The sequence below is a fragment of the Pelodiscus sinensis genome, chromosome 32 (genome assembly GCF_052426305.1).
Source record: "Pelodiscus sinensis isolate ZL-2025 chromosome 32, ASM5242630v1, whole genome shotgun sequence".
NCBI classification, from domain to species: domain Eukaryota; kingdom Metazoa; phylum Chordata; order Testudines; family Trionychidae; genus Pelodiscus; species Pelodiscus sinensis.
In genome coordinates, this window is record NC_143083.1 from 8,051,971 (window position 1) to 8,076,733 (window position 24,763).

The 24,763-nt window shown below is 51.4% G+C and overlaps 2 protein-coding genes across 2 annotated transcripts in view; one reads left to right on the forward strand and one right to left on the reverse strand.

Moving 5' to 3' along the window:
- The first annotated feature begins 3,705 nt into the window (after positions 1-3,705).
- LOC149520889 (uncharacterized) lies at positions 3,706-10,826 on the forward strand. Its single transcript, XM_089774915.1, has 3 exons — positions 3,706-4,202; positions 4,456-4,695; positions 10,776-10,826. The coding sequence occupies exons 1-3, from the start codon at positions 3,729-3,731 to the stop codon at positions 10,824-10,826; spliced, it is 765 nt and encodes a 254-aa protein (XP_089631041.1). The 5' UTR covers positions 3,706-3,728.
- Positions 10,827-17,092: 6,266 nt separating this feature from the next.
- KDM4B (lysine demethylase 4B) overlaps positions 17,093-24,763 on the reverse strand; it is a 193,820-nt gene continuing 186,149 nt past the window's right edge. Inside the window, exons 22-23 of the mRNA XM_075903063.2 lie at positions 22,386-22,478; positions 17,093-20,043 (exon numbers count right to left, since the gene is read on the reverse strand). Coding sequence (XP_075759178.1) covers positions 19,858-20,043; positions 22,386-22,478 — 279 coding nt within the window. The 3' untranslated portion in view covers positions 17,093-19,857. The remainder of the gene's footprint in view (positions 20,044-22,385; positions 22,479-24,763) is intronic.

Below are 24,763 nucleotides of genomic sequence, written 5' to 3' on the forward strand. Positions count from 1 at the left end.
CTCTCTGGTAGATTTCAATGCAACAGCAGATAGTGTCACATCAGCCCAGAATGTGGCCTGAAGACTATGTCCCCATGCAATTTGCTGGTGTTTTGCACGCTATAGTGGTGCAATGCACAATCGCAACGCTTTTGAATGTCACTGTTTGCGCTGGGGACAAAACCTGGGGGCAGTCTGAGGTTGTTGAACGCAGCAGGGCTGGAATTCTCAGCACCATTAAACCCTCTTCACTAGTGAGGCACGTTTTTGCGCATTTGGCTGGATCGCAGAAAATCTGAAACACGAGAACAAACTAAGTTGCACCAGACCATATCCCCAAAGATATTTTGAGGCCGAGATAATACATGACACTTCAGCCCTTTAAAAAAAGCAATGTAGTGAGAACCTGCATTCAACAGAGGCTAGCAAAGGAAGTGCCTTCTCAGCCATTGCCACATTAGTATTAAGGAGGTTAAATATTGATTAACTGACTAATCGAATAGTTGATGCATTTTTCATCGACTATTCGATTAGTCGACAGGGAGATTCAGCCTTCGAAGTGTAGCAACAGCCGTTGCCACACTTCAAAGGCGAAAGCACTTCATGGAGCCCAGAATCAGCTGGGGACTCCAGCTGATCCTGGGCTCCACATGGGGCTGCTGCTTTGAAATGCCGTGAGCTCCCTGCTGCATTTCAAAGTGGCAACACTGCATGGAGCCCGGGTCGGCAGGGAGTCCCCAGCTGATCCCGGGCTCCACACAGCGCTGCCACTTTGAAACCGTGTGCAGCCTGGGGACACTCCAGCTGGCCTTGGGCTGCACATGGAGTGTCAAAGTGACGCTGCTGCTTTGAAGTACCCCTTTGTCTTCCTGCCTCTTTCTGATAGAGGCAGCGAGGGGAGGGGGAGCGACTAGTTGACTAGCATATCGGATAGTCGACTAGTCCTTCACATCCCTAACCAGCGTTACTGACAGCTAATGGCATTCTCCTTTTGCTGAAATGCTAGCCTTTGAGATCCTATGCTCCTGCAGGAAGTGAGGAATCTGGGTTCAAGTCCCAGCAGAGGGACTGATTCCTGGTGTTTCTTAGAGAGACATGTCAACACAAAACAATCCAGCACCAATGGGGGATCCCACGCAGGCGATTACCAGGGTTCTGTGGCAAGCACAGAACGTACTTACCTGTGCATTTCTGTTTTGCAAGTCGATCCAAACTCCCCAGCCCCTCTCCCCCCATCGTTCCCTACGTGGTTTCATAGTTAGCCAGCAGCCTGGAAGGGACAACCAATGGAGGGTGGGTTCCCAGACATGGTGCGTGCGGTCGGCTGGAGCGCATGCGCATCTCCTCTAGGTCTCCCCCAGCCCTGGATGGCGCAGAGCAGAACTCTGCACAGGGCGTGAGTGGTCAGTCCTTTTGCATCTCTGCGTTCAAACGGGGCCACAGAACGAAGCTGGCTGCAGGCTTTGCCCTCCCCTCCACAGCCCTTTAGCACAGCGAGCGGCCGGTTCAGCAGGTGCCCTGACTGAGCTGTTAGTGCCAATCCAGTGATCACCATGGCACTCTCTTGCCAGGGGATTAATTTCTGATTTTACTGCTGCTCTTTATCACGGAGACAGCTTTGAAAGGCACAAATTTTCCGTCCCACAATGGACCTGTCAGAATGACAATTATATTTAACAGCGGCAGTTCAGGCTTGCCTTTGAAGGGCTCTGATTACTGCAGTAAATAGAGGCACATTAGAGAGAGGTTGGGAGTGACAAGCCATTGACAGGCAAGTCTTCCTATCGCCCCCCTGGCACTGCGTCCTTTGCAGAGTAGCTCCAACAGAGCACTCCTCACTGGGCCTTGGGTGCAGGGGAGAAGCAGAAGAGCGACAGACTCCCAACACACACCTGGTGCACAACAGCAGTGAAGCGAACACATGGCACCAATCAAGTTATTTAAGACACAAGTAGCACTTAGGCAGTTTTTCTCCCTTTCTTTCCTAGCCACCCACCCTGCTGGGAGAAAAATACCAGCCTCCCAAACAGAGGAGACCTAGACATATGAAGTTTGGGCTTTGAGACCAGTGGTGGCACTGGGTATAAACAGCCTGTGCAATTGTTTCCCATCCTTGATTTAGTATTACCCCCCAAAGTCCGTCCATCTTATTTAACGTGGACTTTTAACGTGCACTAATCCGTGCGTATCGGTCTGGGTTTTGGATTGCAGAAGTAATGCAATTTTTAGGGAGCAGGGGAGGGGTAAGGGATCCCCTCCCCCCCAGTATTCCTGTTAGCACCGCCTTGGAGACGCAGTGTTTTAAAGCTAGAGAGGGATAAGTGGGAGGCTAGGGAGGAATCTCCTGTTCAGAGCAGAGAACCAGGAGCAGGATTTTCAAGTTCTTTTTCCAGCCCCTCTCAATGGTTTCCCAGGTGACTCTGGGGAGGCCATTAGTCAGTTTCTAACCTGGGGTGCTCAAACATAGACACCTTAACAGTGGCCTGGGTTTCAGAAGGGCTGAGGGATCTGCAAATGCTCAGCCCTTCTGAAAATGAAGATTTAGGCAAGGGATATGTCTTTTCTCCTGCTCAGGGGAGAGTGAGACACCCTGGCTACGTCTACACTGGCAGGATTTTCCGGAAATGCTTTTAACGGAAAAGTTTTCTGTTAAAAGCATTTTTGGAAAAATCGCGTCTAGATTGGCAGGATGCTTTTCCGCAAAAGCACTTTCTGCGGAAAAGCCTCCGTGGCCAATCTAGACGCAGTTTTCCGCAAAAAAGCCCCAATTGCCATTTTCGCCATCGGGGCTTTTTTGCGGAAAACAGTACTGTGCTGTCTACACTGGCCCTCTTGCGCAAATCATTTGCGCAAGAGGGCTTTTGCCCGAACGGGAGCAGCACAGTATTTCCGCAAGAACACTGACGATCTTACATGAGATCGTCAGTGTTCTTGCGGAAATTCAAACGGTCAGTGTAGACAGCTGGCAAGTTTTTCCGCAAAATCAGATGATTTTGCGGAAAAACTTGCCAGTCTAGACACAGCTCCTATTTAAAGGGACAGTGGTTTGGGATCCTTCGTTTAAGGGCACCATAGAAGGGGAAGTACGAGGATTCATCATTAGAGAGCATTTAATGCAGAAAAGGCCAGTCAGTGGAGCTGAACGAAGAAGGCTCTAGCCTATAAGACTTGCCCTTCTTTTCACTTCGGTATTCGAACCCCGGAAGTCAAACCTGTCCCTGCCGTTTGGGTTCCATATGGGATCCACACCCAGAAACGGCCTGTTTTCCAGCCCCAGCTCAGAAACAGCCAAACCCAGCTATGCTAACAGACTTTATTCTAGCATAAAAATTTGTAACAAAACCCAAAGGCCGGTGGCGGAACCAGACAAATTAGAAATCAGGCCCAAATTTTTGGCAGAGGGAGGGTACGTCTACACTACAGCGCTAGTTCGAACTAACGCATCTAGAACTAAAAACTAGTTCGAATTAGCGTTTTGCTAGTTCGAACTAGCGCGTCCACACTGATTGGACGCAGGGGGGCATTTAAGGGCAGCTGAAACCGGTTCTGGCAGGGCATCAGGTCAGCAGTTGCTTTGTGTGGCTGCTCTCTGAGGCTATCTGAGGCTCGTGCTTAAAGGGACCCCCTGGACAGCCGGTTCTCAGCTTTTCCTGCTTGCTTGCCAACCTCGCCGAGGGACAGCAAAGCGTCGGCCTCTGTGCCCGTCTGTGTCAGTGCTTCCCTTCGGGGGGGCCGCCGCAGGTGGCAACATGGAGCCACGGCTCGCCCTGCACCTTCTGGTGCACGTTCTGGACTTGCTGCTGCAAGCCTGCCACCAATGGCTCGAGGCTGCCTGGCACCACCTGGGGAACGTCAGCCCCCTGCCTCTCCGCCTGGCCGCCCTGGGGGCCGTGGAGGAGCCGCCGCGGCGCCCCGGCACCGGCGTGCCCCGCCGCATCTGGCGTCTGGACACCAGCAGCGACTGGTGGGACCGCATCGTCCTGGAGCGCTGGGACGACCAACAGTGGACCCAGAACTTTAGGATGAGGAGGGACACCTTCCTGGAGCTCTGCGAGTGGCTCGCCCCTGCCCTGCACAGAAGGGACACTCGCATGAGACCCGCCATCCCCCTCCAGAAGCAGGTGGCCATCGCCCTATGGAAGCTCTCCACGCCGGACAGCTACCGATCCGTCGGGAACCAGTTCGGCGTGGGGAGATCCACCGTCGGAGCGGTGCTCATGCAGGTATGGCACTCGTCGGCCACCGAGCCGGAGGGGAGGGGGGCTGCGAGGAGGAGATGGGCCGCCCCAGGGACAAAGGGGGGGCGGGAGGAGGCGAAAGCGCCCCGCACCGGAGGGGTCGGGCTGTCCCGGCCGTACTACACGCCGCCAGGGGGGTTGCTTCCGGGAGTGGGGCGCGGGGCACTGCCAGGACACGCACGCTCCCAGCCACCCGGGCACCCCACTGATTGGCGCTTTGCTGTCTCTCTCTCTGCAGGTGGTCAAGGCCATCAACCGGGTGCTGCTCCGCAGGGTGGTCCGCCTCGCCGACCCGGACGCCGTCATCCGGGGATTCGGCGCCCTCGGCTTCCCCAACTGCGGGGGGGCCATCGACGGGACGCACATCCCCATCCATGCCCCGGAACACCAGGCGTCCCGGTACGTGAACCGCAAGGGGTACTTCTCCGTCATCCTGCAGGCCGTGTGTGACCACCGGGGCCAGTTCACGGACATAAATGTGGGCTGGTCCGGCAAAGCACACGACGCACGGGTGTACCGGAACTCCTCCGTGTGCCAGCGGCTGCAGGACGGGATCTTCTTCCCCGACCGCCACATCAGGGTCGGGGACGTGGACATGCCCGTCTGCCTGGTGGGGGATGCCGCCTACCCACTGCAGCCGTGGCTCATGAAGCCCTACACGGGGCACCTCAATCCCTCCCGCCAGGCCTTCAATGCCAGGCTGACCAGGGCCCACATCGTGGTGGAGGGGGCCTTCGGGCGACTGAAAGCCCGCTTTCGATGCCTCCTCACCCGTCTGGACCTGGCCGAGCACAACATCCCTCCCGTGGTGGCGGCATGTTGTGTGCTCCACAATTTGTGTGAGCGGAAGGGGGAGGCTTTCCTGCCAGCCTGGATGGCTGAGGCTGACCGCATGGCTGGATACTACGGTCAGCCCTGCACTGCCGCCGTCCGGGAAGCCCAGCGGGGGGCCATCCGGATCCGGGAAGCCCTGCGGGAGAGCTTCCAGGTGGAGGAGGAGGAGGACTGACCTCTCCCTGCATGCCCCACTGGGGCCTTCTTCCACCCTACCCCCCCCTTCCCCTTTCCCCTCCCTACCTACTGTCAAATAAAGACACCTGTTTTTCAAACAAAAACGTCTGTTTATTTCAGAGAACTGGGGTGGGGGGAGGGAGGAATGAAGGTGGGAGAAGGGAGGGGGAAACCTGGGACGAGGGAGCTGGAAGGGGAGGGGAGGGAAGGGAGGAAGGGAAAGGAAAGCTCAGGGGTGGGAGTCCGGCTGCCTCTCCCGTCTCGCCACACTGCGGGTCCGGGGGCGTCGGTGGGGAATGGTTGTGGAGGGGGGGGCAGAGGGGACAGGGGGTGTGGAGGAAGCAGGAGCGGAAGCAGGAGGAGCAGGGGGAGCAAGAGGGGGAGCAGGGGGAGGAGGAAATGGAAAGCGGTCCAGCAGGCTCTGGAGGTGGCCTCGCAGGGCACGGCCCTGCTCCTCCAGGGCCTCCAGACTCCTCCGGCGCAGCCTGAGGTCCTCCTGGACCCAGTGGTCCTGGAGACGGAGCTGTCGGTCCAGGAACCGGAGATGCCACCTCTGGTAGTCCTCCTGGTTCCTGGCTGTCCTGCTTGCCCGGGCGCGGGCGGCTGCTGCAGGCAGTGTGGTGCGCCCTGCAGGCCCAGGTGCTGCAGCTGTGGTGCAAGAAGACCAGCGGTCAATTTCCCCAGGGGCCCAGGTGTGTGAAACCCAGCTCCCCTCTGCAAGGCCAGGGCCCCTGCAGGATCCCCAGCTGCTGCTCCGTGGTGGGCAAGGCCCAGGCGCACGGTCCCGGGGCTCCCTCTCGCCCCAGCCCCCCGTACACATAAGGGGAACACGAGGGTACTCACAGGTGGATGCCTCCCCGGCCTCTGACGATGCAGGCGAGCGGGTCTGTGGCGTGCCTCGGGGGTCCCGGGTCCTGGGCAGGCTGGCGGCAGGCTCCTGGCTCTCAGAGCCCTCTTCCTCCTCCTCTGTCTCCAGGAGCGGTCCCTCTGCCCCGGGGTCAATCACGTCCCGGGGGGCAGGGACGGCATGAGGCCCCAGCAGGCGGTCCAGGGCGTGGAAGTGGGGGCAGGCCTCCGGGTCGGCCCCTGACAGGCAGACCCGGGAGTAGGACTGCCGCAAGTCCTTTATTTTGCAGTGCACCTGCTCCCGGCTGCGCTGGTGGCCCCTGGCGGCCAGGCTGGCAGCCATGCGTCCGTAGACGGCCGCGTTCCGGTGGCTAGTGCGGAGATCGTGGACATTGGAGGCTTCCCCCCAAACCTCGATGAGGTCCACGATCTCCGCACTTGACCAGGCGGGCGCCCGCCTTTTGCGCCCCCGGGCAGGCTCCCGGGAGCCGCCAGGCTGGTCCTGGGGAGCAGTGGAGGGCTGGGAGCCCTCGGATGGCTGGCTCATCCTGTGGCAGGTGCAGGCTGTGCAGGCACGGGTGCTTGCAGCCTTGCAACTGGCACAAAGTGAGTAGCCAGCCCGTGGCCCTTTAAGGGCTCCGGGGCCGGGAGGGGGGCAATAGAGTTTCCCTGGTGTTGGCCAGAGTGGCCACCAGAGAAACCTGGGAAGCCTTAGCCTCCCACTAGTTCGAACTAAAGGGCTACACAGCCCTTAGTTCGAACTAGCTAGTTCGAACTAGGCGTTAGTCCTCGTAAAATGAGGTTTACCTAGTTCGAACTAAGCGCTCCGCTAGTTCGAATTAAGTTCGAACTAACGGAGCGCTAGTGTAGCGCCTAGGAAAGTTAGTTCGAACTAACTTTCTAGTGTAGACATACCCAGAGTGAGTAATTACTGCAACAAACTCCCAAAGGGTATGTCTACACTACCCCCCTAGTTCGAACTAGGTGGGGTAATGTAGTCATACGGAGTTGCAAATGAAGCCCGGGATTTGAATTTCCCGGGCTTCATTTGCATGAAGCCGGCCGTCGCCATTTTTAAATGCCGACTAATTCGGACTGCGTGCCACGCGGCTACACGCGGCACAAACTAGCTAGTTCAGATTAGGAAGCCTAATCCGAACTAGCTAGTTCGTGCCGCGTGTAGCCGCGCGGCACGCAGTCTGAACTAGCCGGCATTTAAAAATGGCGCTGGCCTGCTTCATGCAAATGAAGCCCGGGAAATTCAAATCCCGGGCTTCATTTGCAACTCCGTATGACTACATTACCCCCCCTAGTTCGAACTAGGGGGATAGTGTAGACATACCCAAAGTGATGGATTTTCTGTCTCTGGATGACTCCCTTCCTGGCTGATATACCTTATCCCAACAAGTTATTGGGCTTAATGGGTGAAATTCAATGGCCTGTGTTATGCAGGAGGTTCAACTAGATCGGGGTGGGCAATAATTTTTCATGGGGGGCCACTCCAAATATTTTGGAAGTGGGTGAGGGCCACACTTCTCCGTGATATTAATGGAGGAGGTGCAGGGTCTGGGATGGAGGTTGGGTGCAGAAGGGAGCTTGGGGGTAAGGGAGGGAGTTTGGATGAAGGAAGTTGTGACCTGGGGCAGTGGACTAGGATGCAGGGGGTTGGATTGTGACCTAGGGCAGGGAATTGGGATATAGGAGGGGGTGCAGGGATTTGGGTTGTGAGCTAGGGCAGGAGGGGACTGATCATGGGCAGAGGATTGGGGTGCCAGATCTGGGAGGGGATATATGTGCAGGACAGGGGCAGAGGATTTGGCCATGTGGAGTGGGGGGGGAGGGGCAGAGGGTTGGGGAAGGGAGGGCCTGGGGATGCCAGAGGCAGGGTTTGCCCAGGAGACTTACCAGCCAGCAACCTGTTCCTGAATCAGCCTCTCTCCCTGCCAGTGTTCCCTCCAGCTCCACACACAGAGCCCTAAGCCTCTGACCTGGGAGGCTGATTAGTCACCTGTGAAGCTGGGCTGCCCCGCAGCTTAGAGGGAACACTGCTGTCTGCCCTGCCCCTGCACAGGCTGCAGCCATGTGCTCTGGAGCCCCTTGTGCTTCGTGGCTGCCTGTTATTGAAACAGGCAGCTCCCATTGGCCATTTTCAGGCCAGAAACTTGCCGACAGGATTGTGCTGGGGGTGGGAGCAGCTCCTAAAGCTTTCCCCACTCCCCTCAAGACTCTGTTTTTAAAGAAAAACTGCCCTGCAGCCACGTTTCTGAGCAGCGTGGAGATGGGGCAAGGCAATGGGGAGCTTGCCTGGGGCTCCTCGCAGTGTCAGCCTGTGGGACGTATTTTGCCCAGATGATCTAGGGGAGGAATGAGCAAAATACAGCCCACAGGCTGGATCTGAGCTGCCAAAGCTTTGGATCTGGCTCGCCACGATCCTCTGGGCTGCCAACGCCCTGCAGCCCAGTGGGACCCTCAGGCAGGCTCTGTCTGCTGTGGCCACCCCCACCGACTCCACGCCTCGCCCCCTCCCCCAGCACAATCCTCACAGCTACTTCTGGCAGGAAACCAGGCAATGGGAGCTGCCTGAGCCGTTCTTGCACCCTGGCAGTGTGCAAAGTCTCCCTTCTGGTGCGTGCTCTGCGCAGAGAGCCACATGGCCCAGCAGCTGCTTTGAGCCTGCCCGTGGGCCCCTCTGGGGAGCCGCCTAAGGTAAGCACCTTCCAGCCAGAGCCTGCCTGGCACCCCACCCGCGCCCACATTCCAGCTCCCCGGCCCTTGTCACAACCAAACCTCTGCACCCCCTTCGGTACCCCTACCCCGGTCACAACTCCTGGCCATAGTCTGCAACCTTTCCCACTACTCTTTCCCAGGTCAGAATCCTCTCCTGCCCCCCACCCCCTCCCAGACCCTGCACAATCCCCTGCACGAGGTCACAGCCTCCTCCTTTCCTCAAACTCCTTCTCAGACCCCGCAGCCCCTCCCGTTCCCCAATCTTTCACCCCAGGCTCCCTTCTGCACCTCAACCTCCATCCCAGACCCTGCGCCTCCTCCATTTGTGTCAGACCGCTTGACCACTTATCAAATTCTTGACGTGGCCCCCCCCCCCCTTTGCCCACCCGATTCTAGGGTTACTGTGACCTTTAAAATCTTGTAACTGCTGTTCTTAATCAAACTTCAGTCTAAATGGTGGCACACACATGGGAACAGCTGTGCTCATTAGATCTGCACTACTTGGGGTCAGAAATTTCAGGCCAATGGCAATCACAGCAGCCTCAAGACTAGTCTTTTGCCTCAATCCCAACAGCTCCAAACTGACAAAATGGTACAAGAGGCCCAAGGAAGGAGAGAGACCGTACTTAATCACAGGCGGGGAGTGAAGAATCCTGAGGCTGCTTGGAGAATTTAAACACAGCCCCTCCTTCTTACCATCACCTCCTCTTCCAAATGACGGTGCCTCCTCCTGTATCTAGGACCAAGGCACGTTCGTTCTTTGCGAGCAATTAGCGGATGAATTTGTGCCGCTGTGCTGTGCTCATTGAGAGACAAAAGGCTATTGCAGCACACTGGCTCGTATCAAAAGTAACCCACCCGTCCCCTTCGAGCCACGCAGATCCACTGTGTGTTCTAGCGCCAGCCTGGTCAAATGAGGCACATGAGTGTGTCCGTTCACTGAGTATTAAACCACAAGTAGGATGAGGTCACTCCTGCTGTAGAAACAGCCTGGCCAGGAGCCTGTTCGCTGGAGAGAGGCTGCAGCTCTGATATTAGCAGCTGGCATCTACAATGCCAAGCTGAGGGAAGTCAAAGGCAGCTGCACACAGACACGTCCTGCCGACACAGCCAGATTCCTGTCCAGCCCACAGATCAACGGCCAAACGACGACCTGCAAGCTGGACAATCAAACGGTTCTGCTCATTTAATCCCGAACAAACAAATCATCTCCCAGCAACCTCATCCTGTCACATCATCAAAATAAACCCAGCAGGCTCTTCATTTTTCTTCCAACAGAGCTGCAGAGCGATTCTAGTCCAACATCCCGTTTAGTGCGAAAGCCTGAATACCCATTTCCAGTCTGGCTGAGGGTTCAACGGGCTAGGATCCGAGCAAGGCATTATCTGAACACAGGGCTGGCAGACAGGAGCTTCCTCTCTTGCAGGCTTGTACTATGATCTAGGGCAATTTGCTTGCCTTTCCCGCCGCTATTCTGTTTGTAAAGCGAGCGTGAAATCTCTCACCGGGGTTGGAGGAGGAGCTGTGTTTCTGAAATGCTTTGAGGTAGAAAGCGTTAAGTATTATTCAAATGGCATTTGAGGCTCATTGGTATTAAGCACAGACCAGGGGATTCTCACAGGGTTCACCTTCCTCAGCCGGAAGAAGTCTTCATTTTTTGCTTCCGCTCCCCCAAAATTATCATAGAAGAGAAAATATCTAAAGCAACACCCGCATGTGACACCATCGCCTTTAATCCCCAATGGATTTATCCTCAGCATCGCGCAAACAGAAAGACTTCGATTCCCTTGCCTCAAAGTGCACCACTTTATCACCCCGTTATAAATACCACGCTCCTGTTGTAAGCAGAATGAGACACGCCACATTCAGGAAAAGGGGAAGGAGAGTGGAGAGATGGAAGTCTCTGAAGACACTGAAATGTTGCACCAGTTTTAACGTAAGTCACTTATTAAACCTGTGTGAATGCTATTTTAGTGCAAGAGTGGCTTCCTGAGGTTTCGCTTAAACCTGACCAATTTAAGCTAAATTGAAACAAGTCGCTCAAACCAAAATACGCCCACCCCCACATGGGGGTTTTACTGGTTAAAAAAGTAAAAAACAAGCCCACCTTTATGCACGGATACAACTTCCTCGGGTAGACAAGACCCAAGACTCAATCCACAGGGGTATTAGTCCGTCTTTTTTTTTTATTTGTTCATTTATTTAGAGCTGGTGAAAGGTGCCAGATTGACAGCCCTGGAGACTGAAATCCTATTAACTCAAGAGAAGAGGTAAAAACCCAGGTAAAAGCAGGGCAAGCTTTGCCTGCTGATAAGCCTCAATGCTATGGAAGGAACCAAACACAAGAGCAGAGCTGAGTGACAATATCTCGTTCAGTCTTTGGCCTCTCTGATGAGAGAGGCAGCGAGAGGGAGAACCTCAAGGCAACAGTTTTGAGTTGTGGACATTTGTCTTGGGCAGCTGGAGTTAACCTCATTTCATGTGGCCATGGAATATCAGCAAGCTTTCAATCCGTACAGATCTGGTTTAAATGGTTTTTCAAATCTGTCTTCCATTCCCTACCCACGAACCCTTCCAATCACTGTTCTCAGGCCCCCCTCGGGTAGGAATGAAATGTTCCCGATTCTCTTTTTTAATTGGATTCCCTATTTTCATCTCCTCCAAAAAGACGGAAAGCAGAATGGAGTACAACACAGATATAAAGGCAGCTAGGAATAGAGTGGAGAGGAAATTTTTCAAGAAACATTGGATTTTTTAGTGAAATTATCTATTTTTGATGGAAATTTCCACACGTGTGTCAAACAATTTCACCATGCAAGCAGGTGACATCCTGATCTAGAAAATGAGGTAAGTTTCAGTCTGTATGAGGTAGCAGCTGCCACTACTAATAGCATTAGAATTTGGCTTTTCATAACTGTGTTTAAACACAGATTTAAAGAGTGATTTAAGTTAAATGGGTGACGCAATATTTCAGCAAGCGGCTGGGTCTCTAGCACCATCAGTTTGGTGTTTGGCTGCTAACTGAAAAGTTGGTGGCCCAAGCTTACTCAGGGACATGGTTACATCTTTATAAGATTAGTTAAGCATTGGAATAGGCTTCCAATGGAAGTTACGGCATCCCCATCACTGGAGGTTAAGAACAGCTTCGATAAACACTTGTCCCGGCTGGTTTAGGTTTACTTGGTCCTGCCCCAGCATAGGGGGCTGGACTTGATGACTTCTTGAGGTTCCGCCCAGCCCTACATTTTTAGGATTCTATCCCATGTCAGATTATGCATCACTGCTACAGGTTGGACCTCTCTAGTCCAGCACCATTGGGACTTGACCCATCATAGACAAGGAAGATTGCTGGACCAAGGGAGATATGGGCTCTTCTTCCCAGCCACTTGGCATCACTGCCCCTGGCTGTCACAGCCCGGAGCACTCCGGCTGTCCAGCCAGTCTCATGGCCCTGCTGGCTGTGGGCTCCGCTGCCCTGCAAGATCCAGTGGGCCTGGCAGCCTCGTCGGCTCCGTGGCCCACGAGGTCTGGCCCCCTGGGCTTCCCTGCCTCACCACCTGTAGGCTCTGCTGCCTCTGCCCGCTGGTTACACTCCCAGACACTGGCCACCTCTGCCAGGGAGTCCCAGACCTGAGGTTCCACCTGTACCACTGACATGCCATGAAATATAAAACCAATACAAAGGCAAAAACTCAACGCAAAAATATTTTCAAGTGAAATTTCCAAAATGGAATTTTCTGGAATTTCCATGTTGTCGGCAGGGTTACAAACTTGTTTGGTTGTGGCTTGGAACAAAAATCAATTTCAAAATGCCAAAACCTCCCAAAAAAACTAAGAAGCCGAGGGCTTCAATGCATCTTTTGAAGCAGCAGCTTTAATGAAGAACAGGCCACCAATGACTGGAAAAAGAGAAACATAAGTACAAAATAACCCCCACTGATACAAGGGTTATGAGAGCGCCGAACGCAGATTCCAGGAGTATTTGAGAAGGTCCTCTCGTAATTTCAGAGATTCCCAGGCCAGAAGGCACCATTGTGATCATCTCATCTGGCCCCCTATAAACACAGGCCATAAAACTTCCCCAAAATAAGCCTTAAAGCAGATCTTTTAGCTAAGCATCCAATCCTGATTTTACAATGACCACGGATGGAGAATCCACTGTTCCCCCTCTGAATTTGTCTGGTTTCAACCTCTAGCCATTATCTTCTATGATGAGGTAACTGGCTCTGTGGACCTGGGAAAGTCAGTGGATGTTCTATACCTTGACTTTAGAAAGGCTTTTGATACCGTCTCCCACAATATTCTTGCCAGCAAGTTAAGGGAATGTGAATTGGATAAATGGACGGTAAGATGGATAGAAAGCTGGCTAGAAGGCCGGGCCCAGTGAGTAGTGATCAACGGCTCGATGTCAGGATGGCGGTCGGCTTCTAGCAGAGTGCCCCAAGGTTCGGTTCTTCATTAATGACCTGGATGAGGGGATGGATTGCACCCTCAGCAAGATTGCAGGTAACACTAAGCTAGGGGGAGAGGTAGATACGCTTGAGGGTAGAGATAGGGTCCAGAGTGACTTAGAGAAACTGGAGGATTGGGCCACAAGAAATCTGATGAGGTTCAATAAGGACAAGTGCAGAGTTCTGCACCTGGGATGGAAGAATCCCAAGCATTGTTACAGGCTGGGGACCAACCAGCTAAGTAGCAATTCTGCAGAAAAGGACCTGGGGGTTACAGTGGATGAGAAGCTGGATATGAGTCAACAGTGTGCCCTTGTAGCCAAGAAGGCTAATGGCATATTAGGCTGCTTTAAGAAGAGCATTGCCAGCAGATCCAGAGATGTCATTATTCCCCTTTATTCGGCTCTGGTGAGGCCACATCTGGAGCATTGTGTCCAGTTCTGGGTCCCCCACTACAAAAAGGATGTGGACGCATTGGAGAGGGTCCAGCGGAGGGCAACCAAAATGATTAAGAGGCTGGAGCATATGATTTATGAGGAGAGGCTGAGGGAGTTGGGTCTGTTTAGTCTGCAGAAGCGAAGAGTGAGGGGGGATTTGATAGAAGCCTTCAACTTCCTGAAGGGAGGTTCCAAAGAGGCTGGCGAGAGGCTGTTCTCAGTAGTGACAGATGGCAGAACAAGGAGCAATGGGCTCAAGTTGTGGTGGGAGGGGTCCAGGTTGGATATTAGGAAAAACTATTTCACTAGAAGGGTAGTGAAGCACTGGAATGGGTTACCTAGGGAAGTGGTGGAGTCTCTGTCCCTAGAGGTGTTTAAGTCTCGGCTTGACAGAGCCCTGGCCGGGTTGATTTCGTTGGGATTGGTCCTGCCTAGAGCAGGGGGCTGGACTTGATGGTCTTCTGAGGTCTCTTCCAGCTCTATGGTTCTATGATTCTTTCGCAGACTAAATAAGCCCAAATCCCTCAGCCTCTCCTCACAAGTCATGTGCTTCAGCCCCTAATCATTTTCATTGCCCTCTGCTGGACTTTCTCCAATGCGTCCATGTCCTTTCTGTAATGGGGCCCCCAGAATCGAATGCAATACTATACGTGGCCTCACCAGAGCCAAATAAAGGGGAATAATCACTTCCCTAGATCTGCTGGCAATGCTCCTCCTAAGGCACCCCAATATGCCATTAGCCTTCTTGGCTACAAGGGAACCCTGTTGACTCATTTCCAGCTTCTCATCCACTGTAACCCCCAGGTCCTTTTCTGATGAATTGAGGTGAGGGAGAAAGAAGTGGAAATTGCAGTGATTAGAGGAAATGGAACGGATTGTGGGAAAAGGGGAGAGGGGAGACGAAAAAAGTGCAAAAGAACAATCTCCAGCTATCAGCACAGTTCAGGAGCATGGGTAAGAAATCCCAAATCCCCAAGAATATGAAACGGCAAGAGATTGGAAGGAAGAAGAGACCGGATGGCAGTCAACAAAAGACTTTCCACCCCACCCCAATTGGTGCTCAGGGGACTGGAATGAAGGAATAGTGGGTGAGATTCTTAGCTAGCCAAGCAGCGTTCAAGCCTTATCCAGCAGGTGGGCTAAAGGAGGCCTGTGGGCCACCTCCAGCCCACCGGAGCTTCTGATCCGGCCCACCAATGTCCTGCGCCCCAGGAGACCTGCAGGTAGGCTCTGTCTGCCATGCCCCCACATGCCACCTGAGCACAGCTGCTAGGGCCACGTGCCTGTCTGTATGGGCCCCCACCCCCATCACAATCCTTGCAGCTTTCACTGGCTAGAAACCAGCAATGGGAGGTTCCTACACTGCGCTTGTAGCACAGGCAGCCTGAGAAGCCCTCAAGGGACTCATATGGCTCCAACAGCTGGCTACTATGAGTGGCATGCAGGGGGACGGCAGGCAGGGAGCCAGAGTCCCGCTGCACTGCTGGCTAGGAACCACTTAAGTAAGTGCCTCCTGGTCAGAGCTTGCACATGGCACTGCACCCAATCCCTCCCCCCTCCCTCCCAACTCCCAATTCCTCCCCCCCCCAAACCTCTGCATCCCTGCCCACAGTCACAACTCCTGTCAGACTCTGCACCCCCATCTTACATCTCTCTCCCAGTCTGAATGCTCCCCTGCACCCATACACCAGACCCTGCACCTCAATCCCGTCTCAGCTCACAGCCCTCTCCTTTACCCAAACGCCTTCCCAAACCTCATGTCAACTCCTGCATCCCAATCTCTTACCCTGAGCTCCCTTCTGGACCCAACCTCCATCCCAGACCCTGCCCCCGCCTCCATTAATATTATGGAAGAGCGCGGCCTTTCACCGCTTACCTAAATCTTGGCGTTCGCCCCCATCAAAAATGACTGACCACCCCATGACGACATGGGATAGCACCATTTTCTACTCAGACCCACAGAATTTACCTCGGTGGAAATTAAATAAGGGCCAAAATTTCTTCTTAAACCCACACAGGGTAAGTCTAGACTACATGGCTCCGTCGACAGAGCCATGTAGATGAGTTTACTAGATGTAGGAAAATGAAGTGGCGATTTAAATAATCGCCACTTCATATACATCAAAATGGCCACCGCGCTGTGCCGATCAGCTGTTTGGCGGCACAGCGGGGCAGTCTGGACGCGCCATGGTCGACAAGGGAAGGCATACCGGCAAGGCGATTATTTAAATCGCTGCTTCATTTTCCTACATCTACTAAACTCATCTACATGGCTCCGTCAATGGAGCCATGTAGTCTAGACCCGTGGTCACCAACCAGTAGATCGCGATCTACCGGTAGATCTCAGGGGCTCTAAGAGTAGCTCTTGAGCCCTCTCTGAACTGCGCACCTGCGCAGTACATTTATATTAGATTTCCTCATGTAATGTAGGTGGGGCGTCAAGGAAGGGGTGGGACAGTAGATCTTCTCCTGTTCTGGGACTTAAAAAGTGATCTTGGGTGTAAAAAGGTTGGAGACCACTGGTCTAGACATACCCAGAGTGTTAAGACTTGGTAAGGCTAGTGTGAAAGTTTCAACTCCAGTCCAGTTTCTATGATGATCTGATAGAACATCCTGCTGTTGTCTTTCTGATCCCTGGTCTTAGACCCTTGCATGGGTGCATATTATTGGTCTTTAATGTGGCTTTATTGGCCCATCTCAAAGGGTTGTTAGTTTTGGTATGCTAGGAGATAGCGGGCATTTGAAGCATTAGTCGCTACTTGTAGCAGTTTGTGAGCTCTGGCTAGAAAACAATGTCAGAACTCAAGTGGGGAGAAGGATGTGATTTTAAAAGGTTCAGTATCTGTGTGACCTGAAAGGGCTAGACAGACACACTGAGCCACTAGTGAGATGGCTAAAAGACAAAATTAAATAAAAGTAATGGAGATTGCCTATCTCCTAGAACTGGAAGGGACCATTGAGTCCAGTCCCCTGCCTTCACAGCAGGACCAAGTACCACCCCTGACTAATTTTGCCCCAAATCCCTAAATGGCCTCCACAAAGATTGAACTCACAACCCTGGGTTTACCAGGCCAATGCTCAAACCACTGAGCTATCCCTCCCCCCATAGTTACTGACGGACTCAGAAATACAAGACTGGAAGGGATCTCTACAGCTATACCAACTGCTGGACCATGGATCATTGCTATTTTAATTCTGAACTGAGAGGGGGTGAAAGGGCAGAGCACGTCTCATGATGCTAGGAAAAATGGGGCAGACCACGTTCCAATTCACCAACCTCAGCTTCTCATGACTGAGTTACTGGTCAACTTTCACCAACCACTTTGACCTGGGAGATTTCTTGCCCTTCAGCACAGTGGCTTTTCTTTAGAAATAAATGAAGAGACTTCAACTTCCTAAAAAGTATATTTCTGAAGTGCTCAACAGCCTTTAATTCATTATGAACCTAGAGGCAAAGAAAAAAAATGCAAAAAAATACATCACATCCTTAATCTAAGAGGGAAAAAAATGGATAATTTTATAGCACGTAATCAAACACTTACAAATATATTTCACTGGGGGTGGGAAAGAAGTGTGCATTTCCTATTTCCTTTTTCATAATCTGATGCACAGAAACCTTCCACGTGGCCATTATAGATAAACTGCACAAGTCATTCCTGAATCAAACGATGGCTTTAAGAACAAACAAAAAAGGAAAAACCCAGCAACAAAGAAGGGCATTGCATTCTACAGTTCCAGATTCACGTTTAAACATAACTCACCAGCTGAATATGGGGCAGGGAAACACACTTTTTTTTGTTGTTTTTACAATATAAATAGTATTTAAAAAGGTACTACATATGAATACAGTAATGGTGCTACTTAAGTCAGGACTTTAACATGCAGAGGAAATCCACCCATAGCTCACAACCACCCACCTTACCCACCCCACCTCCCTTCCAAAAAAATCCTCTGCTGTTTAAATTCTCTTTCGATTGTTTAAAATATTTCTCTGTGACCTGGCAACATTAAAACATCCATTTTTTTCTTTTATACAAGTACATTACCCTTTCAATCATGTTCTAGCCAACAGGATACAGTGATGCAGGAGTAATTGCTACACAGGTGCAGCAGCAAATAAAGGAAAGAGGCTTCTTCTAGGTTCTAATTCTTCTCTCCAAAATGACATGAACCGAGGCTTTTAAGAACCTTGTCCTTTTTTTTCTTTAAAAAAGTACATTCTTCTTTTATAAATTCAGTCTAATGCTTTTCTGGAGGCAGATTCATTTGGAGGAGTTGAAAACTTAAAAAAAAGAAAAGAAAAGAAAAAAGAGCACAACACCTCACAGCTGAGGCAGCAAGAAGGAAAGGGAATTCTAATCCCCCCAAAAAGAACACTGACCGGGACAGTGGAATAGCCATCCAGCCTCTTAAGATGCTAATTACCACATTCACCCTCGATCCTCCCATTTACTCCCCTAAAGATGTCTAAATGGTTACTTAAAAATATAGACTCTATGACAAGAGAATATTGTTCCTCTCTGCCCAGGAATTTTAGGGACTCAAGTGGAAAAGATTGCTGAGGACGTGTTTCCTGCATAGCTTTGTCAATTCACAGGCAAAGACACAAACGTGAGCTTAAATAGGAGCTGTGCATGTACCATGCCCCACCCCCACCCCGTCTATACACACACTGCAGCAGCCTTATCTCCCTGCAGTTCCCTACATTATTTCGCTCCACTTCAAACCTGACTCAAACTCTGCTGACCTCAATATAGGAGCCTCTTTCCACCAATTTTGTGGGTTTTGGATCAAGCCTTTTTAATGCAACACCGCTCCACAACAGCTCTCCAGCAGGAGGTGCTCACACCATGTTCAGGGGGATCTGCTCGCTCACTATTTCAAGATTTGTTTCTGACTTTAATACTCATTTAATACTCCACAAACAGCCCAAACAAATGCAGCTTTCATCCTGCTTCACTAGGAGCATCTCAAAGGCTCACTCCTTGTCACAACAATCAAAGGTGTTTGGGGAATTTCTTCTTTAATGGGGGGACAGGGAGGGAGAGAGACAGTGACACACCTCCAAGGCTTCTGTCACGGAATGATTTGCACAACTGTATGCTGCACAGCTCAAAAACAAAGAAAAACAAAAGACAAAAGATTCCTGTGGGAGAAATGCTGACCAGAGAGTCAGTACAATCCTCTCGCACTCCATTCTGTGCTAGGAACGGGAGTGGCAGCAACAGAACCATGTCTGCCAGAGCTGTGAGGGGACGAATGAAGTGGCAAATCTGAACTGAAAGGCATGCATTGCGGGAGGCTGCGGAGTCCAAGTGACTGCAAAGATGAGGAAGGAAAAGGCAAGGAAGAGGTGTTAGGGGAGCAAATACCAATATCCAGCCATTTCTCCAATGGTTGCCCTTTGCTGATGACAGGGCAGAACCCCCCCCCCCCCCCCCAACAGAATCATTGACTGCAAAAATATTTGGGCTATAAGACATTTCTCCTCACCTTTCCCCAGGATACAAAGAAAACATTGCTTTAAAAAACAACCCACGGTGCCTGTTCTCTCTCCCCACTGCAATGATAAATGACATTCCACTTGCGGGGAGAGGAGTGGGAATGATTTTATGGTTTTTTTTTTCAGTTTTAAAGCCACAATCTAGAAAAAAATTATTTGTGGAAATTGTCGCTTTCCTATTTTTGTGTGTGTGGTTTTTTTTAAATAATGCTCATTTATAGAAAACGTCACAAAGGTGATTTGTATGTACAGAAAACAGGATTCCAAAGGCTGCTTCAGTAGTCAGTGAAATAGCACCTTTTAAAGACAAAAGAGTTTGATGTGGTTTAAAAATCTGAGTCATTTCATTTTTCATCAATGTTAACCCTTTCCAAACCTTACAAAAAAGGAGCCAATCACAAAGCTCCATTAGTACAAACTCTTCCAAAGTCTTCACGCAAAACGCTGCCTGATGGGGGGTTGAGCTCCCTATTGGTCAGCAATGCATCTGACAGAGTAGAGGTAGCCTGTAGCCAGACAGGATTTTCTTGCAGTCCAAACCACGAGCAGAAGAAGGATTTCACAGCAGGCTATTGCACAGGGCTGGCCTTTTGTTCCACAGTTTCCTGGTTTATTTTTCATCAGGCTTGAAAAGGGTTAATTTTTTTTTTAACTATTAATCCCGGTTAAAACATGTTGCTCTGTGGTCCTGGTTGGTACTGAGTCTGCAGCAGGGTCTCCATGAAGGCCAAGTAATCTGGGTTCTGTCCATAGTCCTCAGGATTCCTGGAATTCCCCACTCGGGGACGCTTGGCCGCCTTCACTTCGTCTCCCGAAAATCCACCTTCCTGAGGGGCCCCAGTGCTGAGGGACTATGGGAGACACGAAAGCACAGTCATTAGAGGGGAAGATGCACACGAGAGAAGCCACCTGGTTAACAAAACTGCTTGGGCAGGGGAAGGAACCCTGCACCGCATACATACTAGAGAACTACTGAGTGCTGGACAGCAAAGGGACTGGCTCAAAAGAACATGCTAGGCTTGTGGGACCAAACCCAAAAACTCCTGCTTCGTTTCTGTAGCTGGGGCTCTTCCCCCCTCTAACTCCTGTCCACAAATCCACCCGTCTGTCTGCTCAGGCCAGTCATTCACCGTACAAAGCCCCTGGTAAAGGTTCTCCTGCTTCCCTAGGTAGAGGGGTCTATCTGTTGTACGAGGACATGACATTGCTCATACATGGCCTCTCGCTCTCAAACCAGAGCGTGGTTTATATTCTTGGTAAATGTGGTTACTTCCTTGAGCTTCTTTCCTTCAGTCAGTTGCTCTGCACTGAAGCACCTTGCGTGTCACACACATGGAACTCACCCTAAAAACTTCTGGGAACAGTTGGTGTACAGAAGGAATTAAGAGTTTCACGTCCATTGTGAATTAATCACTTTCATTGTGTGGGCATGTACACAGCAGGGAGGGGATGTGTGTGTGTGTCTGTCGCCCTGGAAATCTTGCAAAGCCTGAAGGTCAGTATCCACTAGAAGTGGTCTCTCCACGATACCCTCCCTCACCACTTCAATTCATCAGCTTTGCCGAACAGTAGTGCTCTAGCCAGATACTATCAAATATACTTTCTAAATAAAGACCCAACAATTTCTGTGCACCTGATAAAAGCAAACAAGCAGCTTCTCTGATCCCAGAATCCACTTAAAGGACAGCGGTAAATTACACACATCATAGTTAACCTGTGGGATTCATTGAGACCAGAGGAGTCAAAAAAGAATGAGATCTCTACATGCATAACAACATCTAGAGTTACATTAGAGAGGATAAAAACAATTTATAGGGGATTGAAAAACTCTTCAATATTTCATGGCATAAATTAACTTAGAACCAACTGGAGAAATTTCTTCCTGATCTTCATGGCTTATTCCACATAAATGTTCATTACAGGGTAATTTTATTTCATGTGCAACTTCAAGCATCTGTCAGTGGCCACAGGACAGTGTTAGTGATCGGACAGGTGAAGGGACTGGTGACCTCTGATGGAACTTGCTATGGCAGTTCCCATAATCCCCCCACTGTCCCTGCCCCCCAAAAAGGTTTTGTCTTCATCATGCAGCAGTTGACAGCACAGGCTTCTAGAACCAAGCAAGACACTGTATATGCTCTGGGCATCACTCTCTTGCTGGAGCGGCTGGCTTTAAAAGTCAAAGCAGCATCAGGTGTGTGTGGGGGGGGAACTCTTAAGTCAGAGATTCCAATGTCGGTAATATCAAATCATCTCTTGCTATTTTCTAGATCAACGAATTCAGCAACAATTCAGCAGCTGCAAGGAACAATGCCTTGGCTATCAGGGATGATTCCCCTGCTTGCGTATGCATGCTTGCGCTGGCTCACACTTAGATGAGGATCGGCATAAATAGCTGTGCCGCTGAAGCAGCATAGGTAGCATGCAGTGCGAATGTGTATACGAGTAGGGAAGGACACCTCTGGCATGTAGTGTAGTTGTAGAATGTACGCTGGACTTCCAGAAGAAGCTAAACAAAAAATTGTGTCCTCTGTGTTCCGTGCGATTTCTGAGGTCTGTTTGGAAGTTTATTTGGGAAGAGTGGGGGGGTTGTCCTGCTATCATTGGGTCAACGTTTCCAAGACTCCGCTGGGCTCTGCAGGCTAGTTCATTTGACCACTATCCTCTCACCCCCAAGTGGCAACACTTTAGTGGCAGAGTCCGTGTAACTGTCTCCTACAGGCACTACTACAGCCACTCTCCGAGTTACGAACAAGTTACGGACACTTGGTCCGTAACTCGAACTGTTCGTAACTCGGACCCCACAGTTACACGCAACCGCGCTGTTCGTAAGCGCAGGTCGCGTTCGTAACTCAGGGACCGCCTTTACAACCGCTCCATGGGAGCTTTGGTCGTAAGTGCGAATGGCTGTAACTCGACTGTTCGCAACTCGGGGAGTGGCTGTACACTGAACGCAAGATCTGTTAATTAGGGAGCAGAAATCAAGCCTTGATGAGCAAGAATTGTTTAAAACCTTTTCAAAGGCCTTCACTAGTCATTTGACAATCATGCATGTACCCTGGGAGTGAATGAGGGTCTGATAGCTCTGAAAGGGAAAGGGAGCTTAGGGCACTTTCAAACAGCCTTTAAAAGAAAATCTAATGAGCACATATGAGAAGCAGCCTCCCTTTTTCCCCAAGGATTTAATACCCACCAGGCGAGATTTCACTCTCTTAGGAAGCTCTTCCTCCAACGTGTAAATATCACCACGTTTTACCATCAACTGAGAGCCATCTTCAAACTCCACCTGTAGAGGGCACAGTAGTGATCATGTGAATTGGCTCCTCTATTTCTAGTAAGTCAACATCCCCAAGCTAACAATTCTCTCCTCACCTCACCTCCTTGGACCTGAAGTGTCCCAGGATTTTCTGAGGGACACAGAAAACACTGTGGGAATCAGTGTTCCTCTAATTTTTTCCCCACCCCGAGCAGAATGAATTTTGTTATCTGCATCAATATGAAAGTCACACGTGACGAGTCACCTTCATATTGCTATGCATCACAGTATTAATGTGGTGGGGGTGCAGCCAAGGGATTCATAGTGCGGGAGGAGGCTCAAACCTGGAGCAGAGGGTTGGAGGCAAGGTTGAGAGGGCTCTGGCTGGGGGTACAGGCTCTGGAGTGCGGCCAGGCATGAGGAGCTCAGGGCTGGAACAGAACATTGCAAGGCTGTGAGGGCTCCAGCTGGAGGTACGGGGTTTAGAGTGAGGCTGACCATGAGGGACTCAGGGTTGGTGCAGAAGGTTGGTGTGCAGGGGTATGAGGACTCTGGCTGGGAACACAGGCTATGGAGCAGGGCCAGGTTGAGGTGGGGGCTGCAGGGCTACTGCAGGGAGAGAGGACTCCTCCAGCTCTCTCTCCTTGCAGCAGCACCTGGGTGTAGGGGAACACCCAGGGGCTGGATGGGGTGCCAGGCCTCCAGACCCATGGCCAGATGGGGAACAGGAATGAGGCTGGATGGGGACCAGTGGTGGGCCACTGTGGCCAGATGGGGGATGAGGCTAGATGGGAGACCAGGCCGGAGGGCCACAGCCAGGCGGACACCAAGCTACCAGGTTCTGTTGCAGGATCAGGGCTGGGACCAAGCTGCGACAGCCAGATGAGGGGCCAGCAGGCCTGGATCAGGGATGCCATGGGCGGATGGGGGCCTGGATTGGGGCCACTGCAGCTAGACAGCAGGCCACAGCCAGAGGAGGCTGGGGCTGGATCCAGGCCACTGCAGCCAGATGGGGCAAAGCCTGAATAGAGGTCCTGCAGCAAGACAGCTGCATGGGTGCGGCTCCCCCACTGCGGCAGGAGCCAGGTGAGGGCCACATGGCCTGTGGCAGGGTCCTGGCTGGAACCCAGTGGCCCCGGCTGCTTGGAGGGCAGGCCAGTTGGGAGCTAGGGGAGGGGCAGCCCTTCCCCTGCTGCCGCAGGTCTTCAGGTACAGCTTCATGGAGCACCTGAAGCAGGCAGCTGCTCAGCAGCACAGCTTACAGGGAACTTAGGGGGGAACTATGAAGAACCCCCCCCCCACTGTCATAGCATGGATTTACAGTCAATAGTACACGGGACTGTTGATTAATCGCCATTAACTCACGTGATTAACTCAAAAAAACAATCACGATTAATCGTATTGTTGAGCAATAGAATACCAATTAACATTTATTCTAATAAAATAGCATTTAAATATTCTTTGAAGAATAGCAGTGCAGTGAGGCTGAGCCAGTCTTTCTGCCTGCCCTTGTCCCATGCTGCTCCTGGAAGGCACCAACACACCACTGTGTCAGCACCTTTCTGTCAGCACCGCTCCCTCAGTTCCCATTGGCCACAGCTCCCCGTTTATGGCTAATGGGAGCTGTGGGAGCCAGTGCTTGTAGGCAAGAGCAGTGTGCCGAGACTCCTGCCTCCCCACGCTCCCTCTATATACACATATTTACTCCCGCCCCTCCGCCCCCTCCCCCGGCAGCCACCATCCACCACCAGAAACAGCGGTCGCCTGGGAGAGGAGGCCCCTCATGGACCAGCAGTTCACCATCGACCAGTTGGTGTTCACTGTTTTAGAGCCTACAAGTCCACTCAGTCCTGCTTCTTGTCTGTGTTAGCAATTGACTGAACAAGCCTGGTTACCATTTGAAGGAGATAATGCAACCCACTTCTTGTTTACAATGTCCCCTGAAAGTGAGACTAGGTTTTCGCACGGCACTTTTGTTGCAATGTATTTGTGTGTCAGATGTATGCCCCTTCAGTCTTTGGCCACCATTCCAGGGAACATGCTCCTATGCTGATGATGCTAATTAAAAAAAATAATGTATTAATTAAATTTATGACTCAACTCCTTGGGATAGAATTGTAGGTCTCCTGTTCTGTTTTACCCGCATACTGCCATGTATTTCATGTTATAGCAGTTTTGAATGATGGCCCAGCACCTGTTTAAGAACACTTTCACAGCAGATTTGACAAAAGGCTAAGGCAGCACCAATGTGAGATTTGTAAAAATAGCTACAGTGCTCCATCTAAGGTTTAAGAATCCGAAGCACCATCCAAAAC